Genomic DNA, 19,880 nt, shown 5'->3' with positions numbered 1-19,880 from the left:
TTAATTTTGTGGTGTTTAAATTTATATGATAAAATAACCTAGTTGAATCAAACTAAGCCTAATCTAAAATAAATTAAGTTGTTAAAATGATATTCAAACTTGACTTATTTTTTATGAGTGTGAACTTGATTTAAACTTGGTTTGAGGTTAATTCATTTAAATGTTATTGAACTCGTAGTTAAGTTTGTTTGAAAATTTTATAATTTTAAGATTATTTGATTGATTATAAGTTTGATAATATAAGTTTATTTTTTATTTTAAAATTATATTTATTTATTTATTATATTGATGAGAGTTTATTGATGAATATGATTTATAATTTTTATTATGAATATTATTGATGAATAATTTATAATTTTTTTCATAAATATTAACAAATTAAATATTAATGAACCATTTAAATTTATTTATTTAATTAATTTTATAAATATTAAACTAATATAAATAAATTTTTATTAAGCTGAACATTAAGTTTTCACCTGCCTTAATTTTTTTAATAGATCTGATACGTTAATGGAGTATAAGGCAGAGACGATGAGTGATGAATGAGTAGTTATGTCATCACGAGAACCGGCAGTTACTCCTTGCGGGAACAGATCTGTTGTTTATTCATAATTAATTTGTGATTTTGCAAAGTGTATGTTTTTTTTTCCATTTCTGTGATAGTGGTTGCAAATTTTATTCTCTGGTTCAAATATTTGTAAAAGGAAATTTTATTTTATTTTATTTTTGTATATGGTAATTGGTAGCTTAGCATAAGAGTGGCGTTCTCCTGTTGCTGTCAGTGTGTCCCTAGTTAATACACCTCCAAATCACGCATTGCTTCGGGACGGGGGCGATTGGAGGAAGAGGCGTAGCTAGGGTTCCTTTCGCAGGCAATCGAAGCTCTCGGAAGATCTCTCGGCCGAGGATGCGGAGGGAGAGCGCTAGACGCTTCCTTGATTCGGCGTTGAGATCACCATGTCCGTTTTTTTTCTTTGTTCTTTTTGAACTGGGTTCCTGGTAAATGCGAGACAATTAGATCCAGGATGTCAGATCGGTACGACGACGCTGGGGAGGGGATCTATGTGGGCGCCGTCGGGGCTAATGCTCCGCCGCAGTCGGCGGCGGTTCTGACGGCGTCCGCCTCATTCAAGGGTGAAGGGAGGGCGCCGTCTGCTTTGAGGCGAAGGGCCTCAATGAGGCCTAACTTGGACGTGGAGGAGTTCATTAATCTTCTCCATGGCTCAGATCCGGTGAAGGTCGAACTCAATAGGCTTGAGAACGAATTGAGAGGTGGAATGCAGTTTTGTTTTTTTGCGTGTTTCTCTTTATTTTAATTTGTTTGGAGTTTTTTTTTGTATATGTGTAAGCTGGTTGCTTGTGTCTGGGGGTTTACAGACAAAGATCGAGAATTGTCTGAAGCACTGGCAGAGATCAAAGCTCTAAGGTTGTCTGAACGTGCTAGAGAGAAGGCAGTGGAAGAGGTCAGTAGGCTAATTAACATCCTGCTCGGTCATTGGTTGCTTGCTTATGATCTTTCCCTGTTTTATTGGAATCATATTCTAGACTTTTTAATTCATTCTCTTGGAGTCTTATTACTGTCATAAAATAGATAAGAACATCTAGTTTTTAGTTCTAGACTATAATCTGAATCTAGTTTTTGCATGAAAGCTATCTGTTTCATTTACTTTCATGGCAAATGGTGCGGATGAAAAGGAGTAAATAGAAAATACTGATAAATGCCTTTTTGGATATTTACTTAGATGGAAACCCTTAGGCAAAACAACACTGCTAAACTCTCCAACTTTTTCTTAGCTCAATTTTCATCCAAATGTGGGCATAAATTGGATGGAAAGTTCTTGCATTGTCGAATGACTATATTGTTCCTTTCCTTTGGAAAAATTATACTATAGTCTTTCTACAAACGTTTTTTTCCTACTTAGCCACCAGCTACCATGCGAACAACTGCATTACTCATGCTTCTTCAGCAACGTCATACCTGTTCTTGCCTTGTCCACAATTGCACATGTTAAGGGTATTGGTGTCATTTTAAGTTCAAATCCTTCTAGTCTTCCTCTCAAATAAACAAAGCAATAAACAATAAAACAATTCATACTCCAAACTAAACAACATGAACCTCGTCCATCCCTCATATCTTCTATCCTTCTCATTTGTATTCAAGGCTTTAGGTTGTAATTACATTCTATTGAGAATCAAAAAGTTATTTTTTCCCCTCTTTTAGATCCTCATGTTTTTACATGTCAGTTTGATAGTTAGTGTAGAGTGAATAACACTTTGAACAAAATTGTGCTTTATTATTATTGTTTTTTAATTTGCATCAGGTAGTGACTTTTCTTTCAAATTTAGACTGTTGGATGAAATAGTTGTGTTGATTTCTTCTTTGGCATTTTATTGAACTGCGCATGCAAGTTTTACGCTGTCGAATTTAGATATGAGGGCATGGATACATTAAGGAGGCTTTCAGGAGTACATTGAATTTTGTTTTAAGCTGATTCGGAGTTCTCTAGGTCCATTAGCTAGTTTTGGATGAAACTGACAATTGACCAGCACTATTCGAAAATTCAAAAGTTTGATATTTTTCAAACCAAGTGAGTTCTTGGAATCCATTGGTGGTGTTGGTTAGTGAATATCATTGTTCTAGGCCTTATAATGAGTTTATGACAAATTTTATCAAGTCTTTGCAAGTTTAAAAATTCACTGCTCTTAATTTACGCTATCGAATTCAGATTTAAGAGCATAGATAAATTAAGGAGGCTTCCATGAGTAAATTGGTTTTGGTTTGAAGTGATTCAAAAGTCGAAACTGGTTGATCGATCTACACCATTCGAAAATTTAAAAGTTTGATATTTTTTGAACCAAGGGAGTCTTAGGAACTCATTGGTGGTGTTGATTAGTGAGTGCCATTGTCCTATGCCTTATAATGAGCTTGTGATAAATTTTGTCACGCCTTTGTAAGTTTAAAAATTCACTGTTCTCAATTTACGTCGTCGAATTCAAATTTGAAGACAAAACTGACTGATGGATCTAGAGAACTTCGAATCATTTCAAATCAAAATCAATGTACTCTAAGAAGCATTTTTAATGTATCCATGCTCTTACATTTGAATTTGGTAATGTAAATTGAGAGCAGTGAATTTTTGAATGAATAGATCAAAAATTTGAAGAAGAGAGAGAAATTTTTGAGAGTAGTGAAAGGAGGGGTATAACGGGAATGCACTGCGTGATTTGAGTATTATGAAAGTTAGGTACACGAAATAAGAAATCTCGAAACCTGCATGCACGGTAGTAAAATGTCGTTTCTTCTTCTACACCTTATACGTCTTGGTTATCTTTGTCAATATGTTTTTTAGTTGGAAATCTACAAGAACTAAATCATTTCTGCCTTTAGTAAAAAAATTAATGAAGGTTCTTGAAGATTCTAAATATGGCATACTAATTTTTATTTTGTTAAAGGAAATGTGATTGGATCTTATTACTTCATGTGTACATTCATCGATAAAAATTTTATAGTGATGGAAATGTGTTAAAATTGGTTTTACTAAAAAAGTTTATAACCTTGACTTTTATTAATTTGGTTGTAACTTTGCCTTTGCATATTATCAGAGGATTTATTTTCCCTCCAAGTTGTTGCGTTTCTTTCTCTTTTTCCTTTATGTTCTCATTTTTATATAAGTAAATAAAAGATTGTGATGATATCAATAGGATGCATTCTGATTCCTTTCTCAACTGTCAGCTAACAGATGAATTGAACAAGATGGATGAAAAGCTCAAGCTAACTGAATCACTTCTAGAAAACAGAGTACTTGCAGAATTCCTAATATTCTTTTCCCTCTTATTTTCATATATGGTTCTATAATGAAGAAGTGTTAATGAGAAGTAACCATGCAGAATCTTGAAATTAAGAAGATAAATGATGATAAGAGAGCAGCCTTGGCTGCCCAGTTTGCAGCTGAGGCAACACTTAGAAGGGTCCATGCAGCTGAAAAAGATGATGATATGCCTCCTATTGAAGCAATTCTTGCACCCCTTGAGGCAGAGTTAAAGATAGCACGGCAGGAGGTATTCCTTAGAAATCTTGCTCATGCAAAATTTTATTTTGTCAATTTTCTTGGACACAATGCCGCTCCTAAAATTTAAAAATAATGACAAGCCGTTGTGTGTTATCACTAAATAACCTCCACTTTGTCTCAAGTTTATAAACAACTCAAATGTTTTAAAATTACTAGTGAGGTATTTCCTTTCTTGTTTCATTTATGCACTGATAATTCTCTATGCAATTTCAGTGTTGGCTATCCCTTTTTTGCATGAACTAATTGCATTTATTATTGTAACATCCATTTGCTAACTTTTGCCCTGAACCAAATTTGTTAAAGGTATCAAGTCTTATCAGTTGGATTTCTGTTGCTGTTAGAGTTTGACTTTAGTGTGCTCTGTAAGCTTAGTTATTTTGTAAGTTATTGCCATATCCGTCACTTTTGTTGAGGGTTAATACTTCTGCTAGTTGATAGCACCTATTTTGTTCAAATATAAACCTTGGGCTTCCTCATGTATTGGCAGAAAGAATCTAGAAAGAGCTTAAACTGTAAGATATATTCCTTCTTTATTATTCCTACCCAATTGTTTTTCTCTTTTTCAGATTGCAAAGTTACAGGATGACAACAGGGCATTAGATCGACTCACCAAATCAAAGGAAGCTGCATTATTGGAAGCAGAAAGGACTGTACAAATTGCTTTAGCAAAAGCTGCCATGGTGGATGACCTACAAAACAAGAATCAGGAGTTAATGAAACAAATTGAGATTTGTCAGGTATTCATTTATGAAACAATCTTTGGGCCAAAATTCTTTTGGCCCTACTTCTATTAAAAATTAATTATCCACTCATTTTATTCTTCAGGAGGAGAACAAGATCATGGATAAAATGCATCGACAGAAGGTTGCAGAGGTTGAAAAGTTTAGCCAAACAGTGCGAGAACTAGAGGAGGCCGTTCTTGCTGGTGGTGCAGCGGCAAATGCTGTTAGAGATTACCAACGGAAAGTTCAGGAAATGAGTGTAATACATCTAGCTTTACCACAATCAATATGATGATGCTCCTAAAAGTTGTGAATTCTTTTTACTCATTATAACATAGTTGGTACTTTCCCCCTCATCATTCTGTTATTTGTTTATTCAGGAAGAGATGAAAACGCTTGACCGGGAACTCTCTCGAGCCAAGGTTTCAGCTAACAGGGTTGCTGTGGTAGTGGCAAATGACTGGAAAGATGCTAGTGACAAAGTAATGCCCGTTAAACAATGGCTTGAGGAACGTAGATTCATTCAGGTTAGATTTAGCTGTTCCTTGATTTTGTTCAAGTGCAGATGTTATGTTTGGAGATATTTCTTCTTTTCTAGATTATACTAGTCTTTTACAAAGTTCTGTTTACATGCCCATCTTTCCATATTTATTATAAATATCGCCACAAACATTTTTGCAGGGTGAAATGCAGCAACTTCGAGATAAGCTTGCTATAGCAGAAAGGACTGCAAGATCTGAAGCTCAATTGAAAGTACAATGCCTAGCTTTGGATGTCTAAGATTTGACAATTTAAATTTACACGTTATGTTTTAAACTTTTTTGTTAGTGACAAAAGCTATGTGACTGAAAACCTTTTGGTGTTTCAGGAGAAGTTCCAATTGAGGCTTAAGGTTCTGGAAGAGGGATTGAGAATGCCAGGGAGTGGTATAATCCGTGCTTGTGTAGAGGGAAAAAGTGTAGGCAATGGTCCTTTACGTCGCCAGTCCCTTGGTGGAGCTGAGAATAATTCTAAGAGCATTAATGGCTTCCTATCTAAGAGACCATCTTTTCAGATGAGATCTTCTGTTTCTAGTACCATGGTACTGAAACATGCCAAAGGGGCATCAAAGTCATTTGATGGTGGGACAAGAACATTGGGTCCTAACAAAGTCATTGGGAATGGCACAGGTGTGTCTCTAAATAGATCTTCTGATGTAACCAGCGATAGTGTCTCACCTAATAGGTGGAAGGAAACCCCATCTGAGAAAACCTGTGAGTTCCCTATTGTTGAGTCAGAAGATTGTGTCTCTGGACTATTGTATGACATGTTGCAGAAGGAGGTAGTTACATTAAGAAAAGCATGCCACGAGAAGGACCAAAGCTTACAGGACAAGGATGATGCAATCGAGGTAAATGGCCTCTCATAACAAGTTCCTGTTCTAAAGTCATCCTTTCTTGCTGACCCTTCAGCTTCCAAATCAGATGCTGGCCAAGAAAGTTGATATGTTGACTAAAGCAATGGAAGTGGAGGCAAAAAAGATGAGAAGAGAAGTAGCTGCGATGGAGAAAGAGGTGGCTGCTATGCGGGTGGAGAAAGTACAAGATAACAAGTCAAAACGACTTGGTGTTGGTGGTTCCAAGGGTCCAACTACTAGCTCTCAAATGCTGCCTGGGAGGTACAATTGTTCAGGGGTTTTATATGTGATATTTGATGATCCGTTTTCTAAGATCTGCATTCTAATCTTGCTTTATGTTATTGTTGTGGCTCTGTGATATAATTGAAAATTGATGCCTCAATAAATATACAGTTTTAGTATAATTAAGATGTATGATAAATGATGAAAAATCAGTATTGATATATGAACAAATGTGAAATATGATTTTATTCTAATTATAAGGGGATTAAATTCATAAGTCATATCATGAAGCTTTAGGAAAAGGCAATTGGGACTGAATAAGAGATAATAAAAATTTATGATAATCAATATACTTTTATGCCTTTGATATTGATGATAAATATTATTTATTTAACTAGATAATTGATAGAGAAATATGGAAAAAAGAAAAATGATTTTGCACATGGTGTTATTCATTTATAAAATTTCATGAGGAGCTCTAGAAAATTATTGAGTCTTTCGAGAAGTAACAAATGTATAATTGTCATATCAATGTGATAAATACATGTAGTAATATTGTTGTTGAAGTTGGAGGTTCCATGCCCATTACTCCTCTATGGACAAGTGTGGTAGCCCATTATACATAAATATGAATATAAATTGGTTTCCTTCCTAATAACTTGATCTTTTCGGATAAGTGGTTAATTAATTAATCTAACATGGTTTCAGGGCAGGAGGTCAAGTGTTTGAATCCTACTTGTGTTAAAAAAAGCCACTCATATTTCTGACTCATAATGAGTTGATACTTCTGACTCATGATGAGTGTGAGAGGACATGCTGAAGCCAGGAGGCTCTATGCTCATTTGTCCCATATGGATAAGTGTGGTGATCATTATATAAATAGAAGAACAAATTGGTTTCTTTTCTTACAGCGTGAACCTTTGGGATAAGTGGTTAGTCAATACTCTAACGACAGGTAGCAATGATAGGTCTATTGGGTGCACACCATTTTTTTCTATAACCTTCAAGACTTTCATCAAGGATTTCCACTTAGTTCATATCTTCTTACATGAACACCAGTGGAAGTTTACTAGTCATATTCAATTATTTGTGGAGGATAGTGTGCTAATTGATGAGAATGGTAACAGAATAAACTCAGCTTGAATTGGGGGGGGGGGGGGGGGGGGGGGGGGGGGGTGGGGAGGGACTGCAAAACTAAGAATTTTAAATTAAGTAGAACTAAAATAAAGATATGGAATCTATTTGTCACAATAAGAAAAAATGGAAATAATTAAATATATATAAGAGAATTCTTACAAGTAAAAGCTTTACATACCTTGGATCTCTAATTCAACATGGAGCTATTGATAAAGATACCAATGCTATTAAAGAGTGGTTAAAATAAAGAAGAGTTCCTAGAGTCACCTTTTATGTGTACTTAGGCAAAATGAAAATTTGATAAGATACTTTATTAGTTGGATAAACAGGAAACAGCACATGTAAAAAGTTAGTGCAACAATAATACAAATGCTAATATGGATGAGGTAATTGGAAAGGAAAAAACTACAATTCCAGTGATTGCAATCTCATAAAACGTCTAAAATTTTCATTCCATTGTATATTGCTTGACAAAGCTTAATGAGTTTGTCATGCCCCAAGTGGAGTCTCCACGGTCATAGGCATGGCAGGGCACTAATGACGACCACGCTATAATTTTCCTTGACTCTTGCTTGGTCAATCATCTATTTAGTAGAACCACATGTAAATATTTTTAATTGATTACGTTTTTAAATACTGTTCACAATGAGAAATTGTAGAGAAAATCCAACTTCCATTATTAAAAATAGTCTTACAATACTTTGAGAAATAAACAATAACATAAATGCCTAGAATATATAAAAGAACTCTAACTACTAGAACAAGAAATAAACAATAGCATAAAATCATAAAGTTTGAGAATCTTCAAAAAGAATTTTGCAAAGTGCCCTTAGAGCCTCTGCCTATCAATGGTGAGATCTTAATCCACCCAAACTTAAATTAGCGTTCGCTTATGGCTTTGGAGTGGCAAGGGAAGAAACTCAGTAGGGAAAACTAAGTAGAGCAAGCAATATGATAAATGGTAATAAGGGAAACAAAAAATGAAAAAATATATTATACAATGAATAACAAAATAATAACTAGCAACCTCAAGAAAAGAAATTACACCGCCACTAACTCGAAAATCACTTGATTAATGCAAATTACTAATACCAATCAATGAGTGTGGTTGGACTGGTCCAATAAACGGGAACCCTGCACTCTTCCATCCTCAATAAATAATGATACCTGCATACACTCCAACATGTGTATTGACTATTGATGGCAGTCCCTGCATCTAATACATCAAACTCGCTGGAAGGCGAATGCATGGTCAAAGTGGAAAGATTAGTATAACTGCTAAATGGTCTGAGATCATCCACAATAAAATATCTGCCATATAATCCAGATTCATAATAAAGTCATCCAATTATGAGGATATGCTTAGGTTTACCATGGTCTAGCCTTTTTTGTAGCCTTCTAGTCCACATCAATTAACAACAAAAAATAAAACTGCATGACACATCTAAGGTACAACATCAACATATTAACATAAATCTATCTAATATGATGTACATTTTCAATGCAAATAAACATAGTCCAAGAGGAATTATATGAACAATAATCAAACATGCGAGTAAATAAGGTAATATCGAGACTTCCGATCCAATTTATGTATGCCTATCTAGATACTCCTTTCTTGCGAGTCCTTCCAATTCAACAAGAGGGGCAAAAATTTACCTTCTCTGAGATTTACTGAAATGACTAGAATTTACTCACTTGGGTGCTGCTCTAGAAGAGAAACAGTGAAAACACCATCTTACAACAATGCTATACAAATGAATTTCATACTTATTGCAACCAGGGACTTATATGAAAAGGGACACAATCTCACCTCCTCGAATAGGAATTCGTGGTTGCAGAAGTAGCATCAACTTGCAGCTATAAAGGGAAAGGTTCAATTTTTCTCAGGGAGGGAAAGATGAGGTTGCATACTTGCATGACTATGGGTAGCAAGAGACAGCAAACAACAGCTACAACCTTGGTTAGGGTTTAGGGTTTAGACCCTAAACCTTGGTTGCAGAAGTAGCATCAACTTGCAGCTATAAAGGGAAAGGTTCAATTTTTCTCAGTGAGGGAAAGGTGAGGTTGCATGACTATGGGTAGCAAGAGACAGCAAACAACAGCAACAACCTTGGTTACTGGGGCAACAAAGGCCAACTGATGGATCTCAAGTGATGGTTGGCTTCTAAGAAGAAGAGGAGCAATTGGCAGTTGAGGGGTTTCCCACACCTACGTGAATTGGAAGCAACAGAAGCTTAATCTGCAACCAGCAGTAGTGGCATGATCTGGGGCTCCTGCACGAGGTTGAGAAGTGCAGGAGAGAATCAATGAAGCTGCCTTGGGAAAGGGGAGGAGAGGAGTTCTTTCTACTGAAATCACAAGGAGCGCATGGCATTGAAGTTGTATTGAGAGAAGGAAGAAGAGTCACGGGTTCTGCTCTCACTGAACGGCGAGAACAGGGAGGAGTTATGTGCTTCTCACGAGATTAGGCCGAGGAGGAATAATCAGAGCATTTAAAATTCCCAAATTCCGAATCCAAATAAACCTAGTCAATTGAACCAGTCAACAAAAATCATTTTGACCAGTTTAATTTGGTCCAAAGTTAGTTCAACCCTAAAACCCCTTTTTAAATCCTTTTTGAGCCCAAAGAGAAATTAAATTGATCCACACATTATTTTACCTTTAATCAGCCTCTCTAATGAAGGGGAACCTTGGCGCAATGGTAAAGTTGCTACCGTGTGACATGGAGCTCATGGGTTTGAGTCACATAAATAGTCTATTGCAAAGCAGGATAAGATTGCATGCAATATACCCTTCCTCGGAACCCCACATTTGGCGGGAGCTTTGTGCACTGGACTGCCTGTTTTAATCAACCTCTCTAACCCCAGTTATCCTCAAATTTGGATAAAGAATCATTAAATTAGCTTTTAAACTACTTGGTTTAGTCGCAAAATCCCTATTTAATGCCTGTAACTTCTAATAATTCCTAATATATTTATTTAAATCTCATTTAGTTTTTTAGAATATAGCAAAGTTTCTCAATGACACATTTGACATAATAAGGATATACTTTCATGTAGTACTTAGGGGTTTTGAATTATTGTCACTATCTCATACATTAAACAATTTTTTTTGTATATTTTCATTTTATTTATTTTACTATGAATTTTGATTTCACCAATTCTACTAATTTGATACAGCTGATACGTAGGTTTGTTGATTGATTATACTGAAACTAATGCCCATTATACCAACTATGTCCACAATAATGTGACAACCCTTCTATCACATTCTACAGTTGATTTGACAGGTCACTTTTAGATGGCCTCTTATACCATCCTATGCTTATCAAGGTACATGGGTGGTGAAGATTCTTCACATCCACTTGCAGCAATAATCTGGTTTCATGAAAAATAAGATGAACTATATATGTTCATTGGTTTAGGCAAATTTTGGTGTTGTCTAGGCCTAATGCTGCATCCAACTTTTTCTTTTTTCCTTCACTGGGGCTTGAGATTGATTGGTGGTTTTCTCTTGAACATAATGAACCAAATTTTCTTTTGGATGTGGATAAAATTTTCACTTGTCCTTTTAACTTCTGAAAACCTTCATTAGCAAATGCAGTAATTGTATGATTAAAGATCCTATTCCCCAATGGTGCATTTGGTTTGCGAATTGAAATAGACAAGGATGGCTGATTGTTCCACTCTCCTAGTTTTGCTGGCCCATTGAGCATGATCTTCCTGACACTTTGATTGACCTGTTTAACTCGCTTATCCTGCCTTGCTCAACAAGTCTAACCACTCCACTTGCTCTATCTGACCAATCCGATCGGTCTGCTTGCATGGTTCATCTGATCCATCTAACATGATTGATCCTCATGCTCACCTGACCAGCTTGTCACAATCTGCCGTATCTGCTTGCCAAATGTCCTGGCATGGAATATTATCATTCTATTCCCATGGAATTGTGATTCCTTATAAGGAATAGCTATTGTAATCATAATTCCATGGGAATTGATATTCTGAATCCACTATTGCAATCAAACATATGAATACTTATTTTATGGGAGTTTATAGGGAATATAATAGCTATTCCTATGAACCAAACACATCGTAAGTTTCTTTCCCATTTAATCTTGTAAATGGTGTTTGCAAGGACTAGGGATATTGTGCCTTAATGGTAAATGTATACTACTTTTCTACTGGACAAACTTTACTATTTGTGTAGAATAAATCGGGACATTCTTATAATGAATACATACAAGTAATCTTCGGAACACATGAAAATAGTATATTTAAGGCATGATTTCGTTGACTTTAGAATGTAGGCTATATTATCTCTTAGTTTTGAGGCTATAAATGTTCATGAATCGTGAGCAAGCTTAACATTCAACTTGATAAGAGCTTTGCTATGTTTGTTTAACATTTAAAACTAGATAATTAAATAAGCTTGAATGCTAGTGAGCTTGTCTTGTTTGAAACTTTGAAAAGTAATTTATGAATGAACATGTTTATTAGCTTGTATAAAGCTCGACCTTGACTTTTTTAGTCTTATATTCAACTATACAAAGAAATACATATTTTACAAATTCAATACTTTTATATTGTTTATACTATGTCAAAAAAGGAACATAATGTTTTAACTAAATTATAAATAAAATAATGTTTCTTGTTGAGCTCAATAAAAAACTTGAGTTTAGGGTTTAATAAATGAACCTAAACAAGCTCGGTAATCATGAGCATAATAAAGCTCCAATTTTCCCTACTTAGATATGCTCAAAATATATATGCTGACAATTAGTAAAGATGAGAATGCTAAGATGGATATGTGGAGCTGTTAGACAAAATACAATATGCTAAATTCAAAAATTTAGGCGTAGTTCAATAAATGATAAAATAACATTTTACTAAAGGGCATTCCCAAAAGTTTCGTATTTACTCAACTGTGCACCACAAGTTAGAATTTACCAAAGAGCACATCTTATTCTCAAAAAATTCCTGTATTTTAACTAAAAGGGCACATTCTATATTTTAAGGCAACTTTTTAAATTATTTTGATGTCCTTTCAGTGGTTGTCAGTGAGGCTACGAATTGATTCTTGAAGCTTCATGAATCCAATGGTCTTATTTTGTCATTATGTCCATGAAAAGGGCTGAAGATGGTTATGAATGTGGTTTAACCATAAGACATCATTGGAATTGTCATGGTATGAGGAATTGATTCGTGTCATTGTTGATTTGGACCAAGGTCATCAAAAAAGACCATCAAGGTGGTTTTTACCAAGGCATTTGATTGCTAAAAGAGGAGCATCAAGGTGGTCATCAAGGCATTTGATTGCCAAGGCATTTGATTGCCATTTTGATGCCTTTTAATTGTCAAAATTAAAAAGTCAGGAGCATGAACTTTTGGGCGTACCATGAACATAATGGTGATCTCATATTCACCATTTTGACAATTGGAACAGCACCAGCTTGTTTTAACAAATCACCTTGATGACTATCTTGACCACCTTGTAGTGGCCAAAATGGTAATACAAGGCCATCGTTGCATTCATAGTGCTCCCAGGAGTCTATTAATTCCTTTTACTTTAACCACTAAAAGACCTCAAGATGACCATCAAAGTGTTTTGACCAAACCACCTTATGACCTTTTCTTGGTCAAAGTGACAAAATAAGACCATTTGATTCGTCAGGCTCACAGGAATTGTTTCTTGCCTTCGTTTGTTGATTTTGCCCACTTAAAGGTCATCAAAATGGCCATCAAGTTGTGTTAATTAAAACACTTTAGTGTATCAAAATAACAAGATAAGACCACCAGATTCTTCTTGCCCTCAGGAATCAATTTATGCCTTTGTTGATTTTGACTACTTAAAGGTTATCAAAATTTTTTGCCCACTAAAGGGCCATGAGGTGTGTCATTTGGTAAATTCTAACTTGTGGTTTACTCTTTGGTAAATATGAAACTTTGGATGCGTGGTTTGGTAACATTCCGCTGATAAAACGAGAGAAATTAGGTTGAGATTGCATTTTGTATTTAGAAGAGTTGAATCCATGAAAGTAGTAGGAGTTGAATCCATGAAAGTAGGAGTTAGGGGTATTGGGAATCCAAAGAAAACATCAATTACTTCTTTTGATGGTTTCATGATGATATGATCTAACAAGGCTTTGATGGTTTTTTTTTCAGCATTAATTTGATATAAGTTTGGCAATTACTTCTTTTATAGGTTAATAGGCCCTGGTCATGCATATAATCCTTCATTGTATAAACTGTGTATAAAATTGTTACTGCAATAAATCGATTGAATTTGGAAATGTTTGCAGATTGACCATTTCTGGTTCTTGGGGTGATTCTTTACCATGCTTGGGGCATGGAGTAGGAGAACTAAGCCTCATAAAAAAACTTCATAGCTTTTCACTATTCAATTTTCATTAAATGGATAATACTTATTCCTAGTAGGAACATTTGTGTAAAGTAAATTCGAATTATATTTTCCTTCTTAGAAAATGCATGTTAGATGAGTAGTTTGCTTTTGATCCCTTTTAAGATGCAGCCAGATTTTTTCTTCCTTTTTCACTTGTATGGCTCCCTTTGATATGACACAAAATGTAGCATGTGGTTGGTTCATTTAATTTGCCTTTTGATTTGGCCTTATAATATGTCAATGATGCCAATTCTGTGCAGCCAATCTCAAATAATTGGGGCTGACATGGTTTGATGATGATAATGAATTATGCAATTACCTGATGAGAGTTTTCTCTGGATATGGCTTATTTGCGAATTATCACTAAGCGAATTCTGAAGTGCCTTTTTAAATCTTTATGATAGCATTCCATCTCAGATCAGATACAGGCTTCTAATGACAATGGTCATACTGGGTATAAATGTAGCAACAAGTTTTCTTAAGCATGTCGTTTTATTTAAACTGATCTGTTTTTGTTGTACACACTATTAACATTTGAATATAAACACCATTTGCATACTAGTGTGACGAACTAGATTGGTATTGTTTTGGATTCAAAATTAAGGTAACGTATGTATAACTATGTTGCCTTTTTGGCTTACGGCTTTGTTCCAATTTCAGGACTGCTCCACGAAGTGGATTGTTTCGCAATCTTTGACAACAAAATACCAGGTCTAAAAGTATCTAAGAGATTCTGCATCAGGCTACTTCTTCCTCGGTATGCTTCCCCTCTTATTTTCTTATATTTTTAGACTGAATCTGGCACCAGCCAACCTTGCACCAGCGTTAGGTAGCTGTGCTACTGAATGAGATATATTTGCAGCTTACTTCAACTGTAGTTAGCCACTGCAAGTGATGCTTGGGTTTGCCTTTTGCTAACTCCATGACCTGTTATTTTGGTGGGACAATATGCCTTGTGTGTATAGCCTGGTGCATCCTAGTCATTTGGCATTTTGCAAGCTGCCAAAGTATCGTAATCTCTTTTGATTCACTTATTTTACAGGAATGTCAACTTAGTATATATTTGGCATTTTGCAAGATGCAAAAGTATTTTAGTCTCTTTTGTTTTTTACTTCTTTTCCAGGGATGTTAACTTGGTATAATTTAGAATTTGTGTTTTTGTTGGTTGCTTTTAAATTTACATTTTTAATTTACGTTGAACTCCCTACCTGCTTAGATATGTTTTACTCGGGCGCTGAACAAATTCGTGCGATTGTATTTCCTTTAGCTTCATAAGGCACGACTCTTATTAGAAGTTCGTGAATTTACTGTTCCTATTTTCAAACTTTGACCATTTAATTAGTGTTCCATTACTCAAATAAAATCTCACGCAGCTATGCTTTTCTTGCAGAGCCAATGAAGAACCCAAGAGCCAACATCGATCAAAACATTTGGGAGCTGAGAAGGGTAGTAATATGTTGTAAAAAATAGTGGTACAAAAAGCTGGAGCAGGTGATTAAACATCTTCCTGTACAAGGATCACTTGCTCGATTGTAAAATTTGTTTGCTCTATAAGGTGTCTCAAATATTTTAAGGATTTTTTTTATCGATCCAGGTTATTAGCACAAGTTTGACGTTAGACGGCTAAGCCTCTATTGATCTAGAATTTACCCAGTGCACACATCATTCAATATTTATTGCCTGCTCCAGCTGAGTGATTAAGTTATCGCTGGTAGGGTGGAGGAGACATCTTGGGTAGGTAGAAAGATAACTTGCCAAGCTATTGCGGGTGGCAATTAGAAGGGAGTTGGTGGCTAGCAAAATTTTAATAAAACTAAACAAAATCAAGGACATTGCTCGCAAAACATAGTGGAAAAATAATTTTGGTTTGCTTGTTGCAAAAATTATTTTTTTTTAAAAATAAATCTGCATTTTGAAGGGATCAGCAAAACTCCTTCGACTATGATTTTTCATTAGTTCAAGTATCAGAAAATCAAAAATTCATTTGCCTATCGACTGGAGATGTAGGCTTGAAACGCTGTGATGTTGAATTTGAAACATGGGAAGAAATTGGAATGAATGTTTTGGCTCACTCAACTCCATCAATGGGACTTTCTTTCCTCTTTTGACTCTGGAGACATGGACGATCATGATGATGCGAACACAGACAGACATGCTCTGTGTGTGTGTGTCGGAGGAGAATCCTGATGCCTTCCAGTTACAATGTGTGTTAGATTGAAAAAAAGGGAAAATTTAACTTCGCCTTGAAAGTTTATTTGATCTATCAGGATAATTTTAAAATTTCAAAATCATTATCATAACATTTAAAATTCGTAAATTTTTGACCTAATTTTTATTTTAACTTTCTGAATTTGCTGGTCAATCTAAGTTGAAACACTTTTACTGATCATTGCATTGATTAACCTCATCAAATTCTGTCTAGGCAGTGAGGTTCGACGTTGACAAACACTAGTGCTGGGCCACCAAATCTTTATGCAGCTTTCACGTTTCACGCACTAACCATAAGCCGAGACCGTGAACTTGCCTCGATCCTAATTCACCAAGTCAATTAGCACCAAAGGCTGAAACCTTTCTCTTCATTCATTTACACCAAGAACAATGCAGTCCTGCAAGATTGGATGAAGAAAACGAGTGAAAAATGATAGGAGAAATTATTCAACCCCCTCCAGAAAAAATTACATCATCTATCTTTTGTTTTTACTCTTACAATGGCTTATGGAATGCTCCAATGTGCCGGTCCGGACATGCTTTTCAGCAGCTAAGAAAATGAACAAATGAATGAATAGCAGCAGCAGCTATCGACGCTTGCTAGAAGCTGAACAGAGCCATGGCTTCCAGCTCAAAAAGGCAGAAGAGCCAATGGCTTTGGACCTGCCCGCGGTGATTACTTAACCCGCCTTGTCACTGGCAGCGGGAAGATACAGTCGCGGCAGCCGGAACTTTCTTACTCCATCATGCCCCCGGCCGCCACCGCTGACCTTCGGCACCTGGCGCAGTAGAAGATGGGCGGCACCGGCTGCCCGTCGGGGATGCCTGCGCAGCGAGTGTGGTGCCACACATCGCAGGCGTCGCAGGCCACCATGCGCTCGCCGTCATCGTCGCGCGCGCCGCAGGCGCAGCCCACCGACCACGTGTCGGGGCCACCCTCGTACATGAGTTCGCAGTTCATGTCGGCCCCCTCCCCGCGCACCCAGATCGTCGACCCCGACTCCGCGCCGCCCAACAGCACCGGCTCCCACGGCTCCCCCTCCACACCCTTCACTTCCTCCGCTATGAACCCCTCCAGCGCGCAGTACGTGTCCCTTAGCGCCGTCCCCGCCTCCTCCCTAAGCTCCCCCACCGACGCCGTCGCCTCCATTACCACCACTTCCGGCGGCGCCAGCGGCCGTGTAAGCTCGCGCAGCTCCTCCGGGTTCGGCATCCACATCACCAGGAACCGAAGGCTGTCGTCCACGTCGTCCTGCAGATCCCACTCCTTCACCCAGTGCTTGGCGTGCAGCACTATCGCGCCCGCCTCTGGCTGCGCCATCAACAGCCCCCGGCACAATGCCGCAAGGTCCCTTTCTACCTGCCGGGCACTGTGCCATGTAGGCCTTGCCACTTCAACTACTTCCTGCTCCTGCTCTGGCCCAGGCTCCGGCTCAGGCTCCGGCTCCGGCACCGGCTCCGTTGCCACTGCTGTAGATGGCATCTCCTCCAAGCTGAACTCGAGAACCCTTGTGGCCGGATTGGAAACGCGGCGCACAATGTGGCCACCAACGATGCAATCGCCGAGGGACTTCAAAACGAAGTCGAGGAGACCAGTATCGCCGATGGTTAACCGCGCGGCTTCCCGGACCTCTTGCCGCGTCATTCTCCTCCCGTGCTTCTTGAGAGCATCCACCACCACCTGAGCAGAAGTATGGAGACGCCGCACGGGCCACCTACTCTGCAGCTCCGCCGCGACCCTCGCGAAGTCGCGGCACCCTTTCCTTCCAGCCTTTTTGGTCGACCTCCTCGAGGATGACCCGGGCGGGAGCAGGGGCGAGGGCGTGGGAGGGAGCGGGAGCGGGAGTGGTGGGGGCAGCGTTTGGAGGGCTGGCGGTGTTTGTTGAGGTGGCCGGCGCTTCAGATCGAGCAGGAAGCGGAGGAGGTCGCGGACGGTGACAAGCGGCGGAGTGTGGCGATCGGGCAGGCACATATTCCGGTAGGCGAAAACGATGCGTCGAAGCTCTCGGTTTTGAGCGGCGTCGGCGACGTTCTTGATGAGGTCATCGAGGTTGAGGGACGCCACAAAGCCAATGGCGCGCTCGTAGGCCTCCTGTGTGACGCCATAACTTCCCCGCAAGAAGCGATAACCCCAGCGAGCGAACCAAGGCGCGCCATGGGACAAGCTGAGCAGGAGACGAAGGTCGATGGATCCCTTCCGCGACACGTCCTCCAACGACACTGCCCTGGCAAGAATTCGATCCACATACTAAGCAAAATGGCAAAATGCTAGGTCCAATGGAACAGAGGGACGTCCTGCTCAATAACGCACCGGATCCGGAGCGCGGTGCATAGGCGATCGAAGAGGTCCATAATGCGGCTGCCGGAGATGAACTTGGAGCCGCCCTCACGGCCATTAAGGAAGATGAGGTGGCCGAAACCATTGCAGTGGAGGAGGGCGTGAAAGAGGTGGTTGTGAAGGAAGAAGGCGTCGGAGCGCAGGGGTTTGTCCCAGTCGTTATCGGACGGTATGATCAAATGGTAACGCCGCTTCGACACCAAATGGTGACTCCATCCTGCCAAGCCAAACTAAGAATGATCACCGTCGCGTCAAAAACAAACAAGAATCAGAGCCAAATAGAACTACACAGAAATCCCCAATTCAAGCAATCGAGATGGAAAAAAAAATCGACCTTTCTTCGAAATGAGCAAATTCATCTGGAAAACCTAAATCACGGATCGAAAGAATCGTCATTCGAAGACGATAAAGAGAAATTGGGGATAGACTGCCTACAAATTCTCAATTTGGAATCGAACAGAACAAGCAAGACAGAAAACCCTACACAAACCCAAACTGCAATACGAGAGAGAGATTACCGCTGCAGCGGCAGTAGTCGCAGAAGGGGGTGGCGGAATGGTAGGCGCTCTCTTCGACGGTGTAGAGCGGCACCACCGCGCCGCACCGCTCGTCCACCAGAAGCGTGCACCAGGTCGGCATGCCCGCCGTCGTCCGCTCCTCAACGTCCGCGCATTCGCGGAGGAAATGCCGGATGTTATCGCGGAACGCCTCGTAGAAGTTCGCCGGGTACCCTGGGTCGAGGAAGGTCCGCAGCCCATAAACCTTTGATCTCGCCTTTCTCTTCGCCGCCGGATTCCCCTTCAACGTCAGCATCGGCCCTCCGCCCTAGCCTCCGTAGCGGCCCTATTTAGTCCTCTCCTTGCTCTGGCGTCTCGCCGGCGGTGGTCTCTTCGAAGGCGCGCTTTCTTTCGTAATTACCCAAATGCCCAGATCTTAATAATCAGTCGACGCCAATCAGAATCGTTCGATAGGGTTAATGTTGGAATTCGCCCTTGATTCTATTGAGACCGGAGGATTATCGAGCGCCATTCGAATTGTGAAATCGTACGGTGTTCATACAATCCTGTTGCTGGATCAACTTCCGATCGCAGCCGTCCATATCAGAATTCTTAGGAGCCAAGATAATGTTAGAACTTAGGGCTAAAATCAAATGGGCACCCGTAATTATTAGTTAAAAGAATCTTTTTATCTTATTTTTCATATCAAAAATATTTTTATTCTAATATTATTATTAATAATTACTATATAGTAGTTACTATTATACAAAAAATGCTCATGAATAAAAACCTAATGAAGTCCTATAAAGAAAAGCTAATTCCACATTAATCCACTCCCATTGTGACTATGAACCAAATTTGAACTACTAAAACATACTTGTT

At 38.7% G+C, this 19,880-nt stretch overlaps 2 protein-coding genes across 2 annotated transcripts; one reads left to right on the top strand and one right to left on the bottom strand.

Annotated features, from left to right (window-relative positions):
* The first annotated feature begins 786 nt into the window (after positions 1-786).
* LOC141821281 (microtubule-associated protein 70-1-like) lies at positions 787-15,509 on the top strand. Its single transcript, XM_074708690.1, has 12 exons — positions 787-1,275; positions 1,381-1,466; positions 3,737-3,802; positions 3,892-4,062; positions 4,640-4,810; positions 4,899-5,054; positions 5,176-5,322; positions 5,477-5,548; positions 5,664-6,185; positions 6,259-6,452; positions 14,616-14,712; positions 15,346-15,509. The coding sequence occupies exons 1-11, from the start codon at positions 1,029-1,031 to the stop codon at positions 14,650-14,652; spliced, it is 1,869 nt and encodes a 622-aa protein (XP_074564791.1). The 5' UTR covers positions 787-1,028; the 3' UTR covers positions 14,653-14,712; positions 15,346-15,509.
* Positions 15,510-16,899: 1,390 nt separating this feature from the next.
* LOC141821681 (PHD finger protein MALE MEIOCYTE DEATH 1-like) lies at positions 16,900-19,314 on the bottom strand. Its single transcript, XM_074709040.1, has 3 exons — positions 19,020-19,314; positions 18,475-18,718; positions 16,900-18,388 (listed from the first exon to the last, which is right to left on the bottom strand). The coding sequence occupies exons 1-3, from the start codon at positions 19,312-19,314 to the stop codon at positions 16,900-16,902; spliced, it is 2,028 nt and encodes a 675-aa protein (XP_074565141.1).
* Positions 19,315-19,880: the final 566 nt, after the last annotated feature.

The sequence above is a fragment of the Curcuma longa genome, chromosome 2 (assembly GCF_044706935.1).
Source record: "Curcuma longa cultivar G26 ecotype Majalengka, Jawa Barat chromosome 2, ITB_CL_G26_1.1, whole genome shotgun sequence".
Classification (NCBI taxonomy): Eukaryota; Viridiplantae; Streptophyta; class Magnoliopsida; order Zingiberales; family Zingiberaceae; genus Curcuma; species Curcuma longa.
This window is presented reverse-complemented; position numbering and strand designations above follow the sequence as displayed.